This window comes from Arachis stenosperma, chromosome 1 (assembly GCF_014773155.1).
Source record: "Arachis stenosperma cultivar V10309 chromosome 1, arast.V10309.gnm1.PFL2, whole genome shotgun sequence".
Classification (NCBI taxonomy): Eukaryota; Viridiplantae; Streptophyta; class Magnoliopsida; order Fabales; family Fabaceae; genus Arachis; species Arachis stenosperma.
This window is the reverse complement of record NC_080377.1, coordinates 122,705,548-122,714,272: the sequence shown is the minus strand read 5'-3', so window position 1 is coordinate 122,714,272 and position 8,725 is coordinate 122,705,548. Positions and strand designations below refer to the sequence as shown.

At 34.3% G+C, this 8,725-nt stretch overlaps 1 protein-coding gene across 1 annotated transcript; it reads left to right on the top strand.

The window, feature by feature from the left end:
* The first annotated feature begins 454 nt into the window (after window positions 1-454).
* Window positions 455-2,394, top strand: LOC130933365 (exopolygalacturonase-like). The gene is made up of 4 exons (XM_057862960.1): window positions 455-1,018; window positions 1,117-1,406; window positions 1,493-1,721; window positions 1,813-2,394. Exons 1-4 carry the CDS (start codon window positions 455-457, stop codon window positions 2,392-2,394), a joined length of 1,665 nt encoding a protein of 554 aa, XP_057718943.1.
* Window positions 2,395-8,725: the final 6,331 nt, after the last annotated feature.

Here is an 8,725-nt window from a genome sequence, read left to right as displayed (position 1 = left end):
AATCAATATTTTTTTTCCCAATAAATATTCTTTATATCCTATGCACTCTTTTGATATATATATATGAGTATTTTCCTACCAACCAGTAACACATATACAACTGATACGTTGCTGTCACATGTTACAGCACATTTTTACGGTGTTCAGAGAGCTAAACTTGAAAGTTGCAATGCTACATGTTTTTTTTGGTTATATTTTCTGTTTCATTTTTATTATTGATTAGTTACGCTGGCAACTGCTTAGGAGAAAACTGAATGCAAAATGTTCACCCCAAAGATAGATAAATTTCTAAATTTGGTAGAATCCAAAACAAAAGTTAGCAGAACACAATCTCCATTAATAGAGATGCATACAACTGCTTTAGCATAATACAGAATCCTGATATTCACTATTTAATAGAGAAGAGTTGGAGGTTAGGGAACGAAAATCACAAAGAAGAAGAACAATAGAAACAATGATTATCACGAAGAGAGCTACGATATATACACTTGTTCTTATTATTACTCTCTTTGCATCATCATGTTATGAAGCAAATGCGGGACCGATCAAGACAAGAAGCAAGCCAATAGGTGGTCCTGATATTCATGCGGGACAAGACGTAGAACGTGATCATCACGTGCTTCTTCCGGGGGAGAAAATACACAATGTTATGGATTTCGGAGCCGTACCCGACGGCGAAACGGACTCCACTCAGGCTTTCATGGATGCATGGGCGGCAACTCGGGAGTCCACGGTGAAGAGCAGGTTTCTTGTTCCTCCAGGGAGATTCCTGATTGGGGAAATGTTTCTGAATGGGCCATGCAAGTTTAATGGGCCGATAGTAATGCAGATTGATGGCACTGTCTTGGCTTCCACGGATATTTCTGAGTATATGAACGAACATTGGCTCAGGATCGAGGATCACTTTGACCTCAAGATTACCGGTGTAGGTACATTTGATGGTCAGGGCCATAGCTCTTGGAAAATAGTGGAGGACTGCGACAAAAAAACTCAAGGCTCATGCGTCAAGAATCCTGCTGTAAGTTATTATTAATTAGAGATATAATTATTTATAACAAAATAAATTATTCTATGGCTACAAAGGTATAACTTTCCCTTACTTGTATGGGATTGCAGAACTTATACTTCAGCAATGTTACGAACGGGATTGTGCATGGCGTTAAGTCGGTAAATCCCAAAGGCTCTCACATTTTTGTAACTAGCAGCGCAAACTTCAGGATCACCAATGTTCAAATCACTGCACCAGAAAATAGCCCAAACACAGATGGCATTCATATTAGCCACTCCGACAATGTCATCGTTTCTAAAACTTTCATTGGAACAGGTGATGATTGTATCGGTATGATACAAGGATCCTCAAACATTGTCGTTGAGGACGTAACATGTGGCCCTGGACATGGAATTAGGTAACTAATTAATCAAACAAAAAAGTTTAAGATGTTGGTTGAGAGAGTAATAAATATCTTTACTTATTTATATGCATGCGTGACAGCATTGGTAGCCTTGGAAAGGAAGAGGGAGAAGCTGAGGTGAAAGGCGTCCATGTTAGGAACAGCAGACTTGTTAGGACAACGAATGGCCTTAGAATCAAAGCATGGCCAGGTCACAAATTTCCGGGTGCAGCTTCAGATGTATTTTTCAGTAACATCACCATGGAAGATGTTAGGAATGCTATCATCATTGACCAAGAGTATTTGTGCCCTAAAGACTGCACAAAACAGGTGGGTTAATTTGCTTAATAACATTCTAATCCTTTTAATCTTTTGGAAGAGCTAGTTATGCTAAATATATATACTCATTCTATGTGTGCAGCCATCACTTGTGAAGATAAAGAATGTACATTTTATAGATATAAGGGGAACTACAACTTCAGCAACTCCAGTGAACATGAAGTGCAGCAAGCTGAACCCATGTGAAGGAATTATATTTCGTGACATTAATTTTCAGTTTGGAAACACGCTTAAAAAGCTGACGATTCCGCAATTAAACTCATCATGTATCAATGTTAAACCTATTTTCGAAGGAATACAAATTCCACCACCTTGCCTAGATTTACCATTAATGCCTAAATTACCAACAGCGCCGGTGACATTGCCACTGCCAGTGCCAACAAAGCCAAACTTGCCACCAGTGCCAGTGAAATTGCCAGCACTAAAAAAGTCCACGTTGCCAAAAGCAGGAACAACGCTAAAGATGGTAAAAACATCAGTAACAACAAAATTGCGAGCACCCAAAAAGCCAACACCACAAGTACCCACAAAGTCAAAATTGCCACCGGTGCATGTGGCATTGAAAAAAGCACCAAAGAAGCTAAAACTGCAAAATTCAAGAGTAAAGAAGGGGGCACCGAAGGCCAAAAATATGCGTAATATCAGAAAAAAACGTCAACACTAATAGGCCTATATCATTAGATAGGCATTCATATATGTGTTCCAAGAACAACGTGTCATATATTTTTATTGATCTCCCTGACATTTTCTTTCTTTAAATATGTGTCCTTCTTTAATTCTCGCTATGTAACAACTAAACTATATACAATCAATTATATCATTTCTATTTTCACCTATTTAATGTTATGAATATTTATTTATATTTTTTTAATATTTTATGTTCTTTCATGTATATATCTTTCTTGCTTGATCGAGTCATATATATTAAGCTTATATTTCCAAAATTATGCTTTTTAAAATAAAAAATAAAAACAGCTTTCCTAATCTTAATTATATTCTTTAAATTAGAATCTTTACTTAATATAGTTTTGGTAAGAGGAATAGCATATCATTATACAAATATTTAAGAGTAAAAAAATTGTGTTATTTATTTATAATGTTTTTTTTAGTACGATGATAAATTTATATGTATCGATACGTTTAAAATATGGACAAATAACAAGTCATGTGAAATTTATATTTTACATTAGTACCTAATTTTTTTTTTTAAATTTTATATTATATCACTACTTTTATTAAAATACCTTTATAATTTAATGAAAATAAAAAATATTTTTATTTAATTTTTTAAAAGACTTAAATACCTTTTTTATATGTTAGACAAAAATTATCCTTTTAAATTAATCAAATTGTTTGATTTTACATTTTTAAAATTTAAATAATTTAAAAAACAAAAACAAAAGCACATTTAATTATTTATCTCTACTTAAAAATTTTTTTCAACCTTATTGACATCCTCTATAAATCTTAATAATCATTCATACAAAAAAATAAAAAAACAAATCTAAAAAAATTAAGAAAATACCACTTGTTCTTTATTTTTCTAGATTTCTTACACAATCTTCATATCTCTTCTTTGTGTTAGTGTTTTCCTCTCTTCTCTTCAAGCTCATCTCTTCTCTCCAATAAAAAAGACAAAGAAGCTTCTTCCACAAGTGGCCTATCAAAGTCACCGCAACATTTATCGCACGCCTCACCCAGCTGAGAAAAACGTCGTCGCGTTAGAGAACGTCACTGTTTTTCTCGTTCTAGAAAATACCACCGTCTTCCTCGTTCTAGAGAGTGTCATCATCTTCTTCATTCTATATCATTGTCGTCAACCTCTCCTTTTCAATAATTCCCTCCTTATAATTTTTGTGATTAATGTAATTTGGTTTGATTTATGTGATTTTATATTAGTTATTAATTTTAACAAAACGAAAACTTTAAGAAAATTATAAAAAAAATTGTTATAAAATTCTGTAATTGAGAGCTTCATTGTTTTTCATATGACTCGGACTTATAACTTAATAGGTGGGCGCGGTAATCGACAAACTATGACACTATGGTAGAGATTACACTAACAATGCAGCTACTTTAGCGTCTTAGTGGGGTTTCTTGTTAAAAATTAAAATTTTTCATTTCACACACACATATTTCACTTTTTTATTTTTCATATTGGAAAGAAGATGGAGTATCACATGAGTATGAGAGTACATGGTGCTTTACGTAAGTGTGATGGTTTGGAAATCGCTGGGTCCGATTTCATGACTTGTAAAATTTTTTCTCATCCAGCAAAGAAATCGCTGGGTCCGATTTCTTTGGACCCAAAAAAATTTGAATGTAAAGCATGAAATCGGTGGGTCTGATTTCCATGCACTGCCTTCCCTAAACCACAAATCGGACGGTCCGATTTGTGTCCCCTTTCAACTGCAATAAATCGGACCGTCCGATTTCTTCCCTTCACCTGAACGCCGTCACAACGATGTAAAATTTTCCCAAATTCCATAACCCAGCATTACACCAAACTTGGTCTCATATAAAAAAAAATTAGCCCACATATTTAGTAAAAAAACTCATCAATCAAAATCAAATCAATAATCAGTAATAATCATAAAATTCTAATCACTACAAATTTCTTTAGATCCTTTTTTCTCTTTTGTAGAGCTTTATCAATTATCAGTGAAGGTAAATTCTAGAACTATTCGTTTATTTTGTTGAATTTTAATCAAAATTTGTATTTTTTTCTTCTTCTTTTTAAATTTATGTTTCAAAGATTAATCATTTATTATACAGTTCATTCTAATTGCATCCTTACATGATTCCTTTACATGTTCTTTTACTCTGAGGATAGAAGAACTTCTGTACTATATCCGGGGGTGTATCCGGGATCTATTAAATTTTAGTTGTTACTTTATCCTAGGTGCATAATACTCGGGATCTCACTTTAATTAGCTTTGGATATTAGTACTTGAGATGTGATACACCACACAAAATGATAAAATATTCTATGTGTTACACATTTTAGAAAAATAAAATATTTAAATAATTTAAATAAAAAAATTTTGTTTTTTGTCATAATATTTATATTAGTTCGATATTTAAAAACAAATAATTACTCAAATCAGTCATCAAATATTTTAAAAGTGAATATTTTAGTCTCTAAAAAAATGAATACACAAATCAATCTCCAACATTTTCTTGTTAGACATAATAGTTCTCCATCCGTTTTTCGGCATGACTCACTAACAAATAATGCTGAATTAGCACGCAAACTCGCACATATAGCAATTAAGTTTCCACATGTGTAAAGAGAACAAATCAGTCCTTGACCTTCTAATAAAAAACCTTAAACCCTCCATCACCTTCCTCCATCTCCCTTAAGTCGCACTTCCCACTGATATCCACCTCCACATCCTTTGCATTAAACTCTCTCGCTGCAACAACCACAACCTCCACCAACCCTTCCACTCCATTTCCAAAACCTTAAACATGAAAGCCATTATTTTGGACATCATAAACTCCACCGTCACCACGGAAGTCACCAACAAATTCTAATTCCTAGGATACTTAGAATTTCCACCGATGATTACCCCGATGTAATTAAGGATCGTGAGAGTAGTATTTATCGAGTTTTTCTTGACATGTCCAAGACCATGAGAGACAGCACTAGGATCATCGTCAACACCTGTAGCAACAACAATACTTTCAACCATGGACAGTGTCTCCAATGTAGAACCTATGCACAATTACTCAAGAGGGGGGGTGAATTGAGTATTGCAACAACAATGAATCTTTTTGCGAAAGTTAAAGACAATATACAAAAGTGTTATTGTACTAGTATTTTTCCAAGAGCTTAACTCAATTGCTAAGCATTTATAAGGAGCTTTTACTTTCCAATAGACACCAACTCAAATAAATTGATCAAGCTTTTCACCAATCGGACTTAAGCTATTCCTTAAGTACTTACGAAGCTACTTTTCGATCACAATTTATTTGCTCAAAGGTAAAAGACAATAATATTGAAGAGATGAGTTTGGAAAGATGCAAACGCTATTTAGAGTGGTTCGGCACAATCCTTGTCCTACGTCCACTTTCTTTCTCAATCGCTATTGAGAAGTTCCACTATTGCCAAGCTTCAAGGTGCTCGCGCAAAACCTTTTACAATCCGAGTCCTTAGTTTCTAACACCTCACGGCATATGATCACCACTCGTATACTAACCCACTCCACTTAGAGATACCTTCTCTAAGATTTGCCTTGAGTACTTAGTATACCTCTTTGGTATCCTCACCAACTATAGTGTTTATAACTCTTGACTCAACCTTGGAGATCACACTCCAATTTACAAAGTGTACAAGAAAACAATTCTCAAAGAATTGTTGAGACGAAATGAGTACTCTCTAGAAGAGTGTATGATTACAAGTTTAGCACTATTGAACCAATTGATATTGCTCTCTCAAATTGTGTATTATAACACCTTAAAAAATGTGTAGAATGAAAGAATATGAACAAGATAGTTTTCAAATACTCAAGTATGTGAAATAAGGCTTCAATCCATCTATTTATAGACTCCCCAAACCTTAGAAACGTTGGAGAGTTAATGGGATGGAGCCTTTTTGTCAAAACTAGCCGTTTTTTATGTTTTTGAATCATTTGCATCGATGCATAACACTTTGCATCGATGCAAATGTGTCTTTGAAGCTGAAATTTGAATTTTCAGCTAGGTTGCATCGATGCAAACATCTTTGCATCGATGCAACAAGTCGTCGCATGCTTTGCATCGATGCAAGATGAGTGTGCATCGATGCAAACCTTAAAGAATGGCTTAAAATCACTTCAAAATACTTAGGATTGATCTCAAACTTGTTGGAGTCAATTCCTATGCTTTTGTACCTTTGAAAACAAGTTTTAAACCATTTGGCTAGCATCGAATTGCAAGATGTGCATCAAAACATTTTGTGAGTGTGTGTTGAGAGATTTAGCAATTGGTTCTTAACAAGAAGTTACCTAAGTCCTAAGACACTATACTTGTCTTCAAATGTTGTGGACTTGAGTTTCTTGTTGTTGTTGTGTTGCTTTCAACTCTTCATTCCTCAACGTTGAATGTTGGTTGATCTTTCAACATGCTTGTTCATTCAAGTTGTTTGTTGGTTTATCTTTCATGTCGTTTGTTGGTTTGTCATTCATCAAAACCTACAAATACAAACTTCGCATACAAGCAACATGATTTACAATTTCCCCCTTTTTGATAATGACAAACCAATTTTGAGGATATGCATTTATAAATGATTTTGAAAGCAACAATAATGCACTTTGTTTTATAGAAAGCTTTGGAGAAGACTTCACAAAAAAATTTTGCAGGAGTTCCCCCTAAATATGTGCATTTGTTCCCTTAAAGGGCGTAGATATCAAAGAAAACGATTTAGATATCAAAGTTTTTGCTTAGCGGAAGTCTTTTTGAAATCATTGTTTCGCAAACTTATTTCTTCTTTTCAAATCCTCAAACTTCTTCTTTTTAAAAAGTTCAAAACTTCAAATATCCTCAAACTTTTCTTCCCCCTTTTGACATTATCAAAAAGAAAGGAGTTTGAAATGTGATATAGAAGCATGCATAAAACAATGAATTTTTTTAAGTTCAATTTCTCTATTAATCTCAAGGATGAGATATTCCCCCTTTCAAAAAGAATTTGATTTCCTCTTTTTATATATAACAAGCATGCATAATTCCCCCTAAAGAAGTGAAATATATCAAGGCATGCACATTAACTTAAAATAAGGGTACCAAGCCTATTTTGAGTTATTCACCAAATAAGCATACAAGCATTAATCATTAAACAAAATTATGAAGGAAATATCAAAGTATTTAAACCATAATAGAAATCCTTAGCTTACTAGGAGTTAGTTTAACAATTCATATAATCAAATAAACATAAAGCAATAAAAAGTGACTTGATGAAGAGGAGACAATCAATCTTGGTCTTCATCATCATCATTATCCTTTTCATACGGTAGGTGGATGCCGAAATGCTCATATAAGTCATCAATACGACGATCCAAGCGACCCGTGCGATGATCGACACGAGACACACGACGATTAAGTGCTTCAAGTTGCCTACCATGCTCTACTTCAATCCTTTGGATGTTTTGGTTGATGGATTGTAATTCTCTCATTACATCAACCAAGGAGGGTGGTTCTTGAGCTTGAGGTGCTTGTGGAGGAGCTTGCTCTTGAGGACCTTGTTCATCAACATTTCTTCTTCCCATTTTGTTGAGAATATGAGTGTTGATACAAGATTGAGGTGGTACTTCCTTGGCAATCTCATTTGATACATCAATACCAACATAATCAAAGACTTTAGACCATAGGCAAAGGAATCCTAATCCACCATTCCTATCCTTCATCTTGAGCCTAATCATATGTTGTACTATAAAGTATGGCCAATTAATCTTAATCCCATTCATCATAGCCCACATGACAATCAAATCTTCATCATTTACATTCGCATGCCCGGATATTCTAGGTTGCAATACATAGGTGACTAGATATAACAAAGTTCTATGTTCCGCACTCATTGAATTGCAACTAATTTTGGAGTGAGCTCCTTGTACAAGGTTGAACAAATGCATGGCATTGTCCTTTGAATAACCCCATTCATCAATTGGGGTTTTACCACCTTGAAACAAGTCACCTTGATTTGGCAACTCCCAAATGGTGGCTAACTCATCACCATCTAGCCTATAATCCTTTCTTCCTATCTTGAAGAATAATGTGAAATTTGATTCATCTTCCTCATCAATCTCAATCATGAGTGTACTATAGGTTATGGCAACTAAATCCGGATAATATTTACTCTTAATTTGAACAAAATTCATGAGGCCTTGATGAACTAGAATAGCCTTAAGAGTATCAAACTTATGAATGACAAGAAGGGTCGGATCCAAATACCTCGGAGGAATTTCCTTTCTTCCGGCGAGCCTTGCCTCATAGAATTGAAGATCTTCATTAGAAGCAAA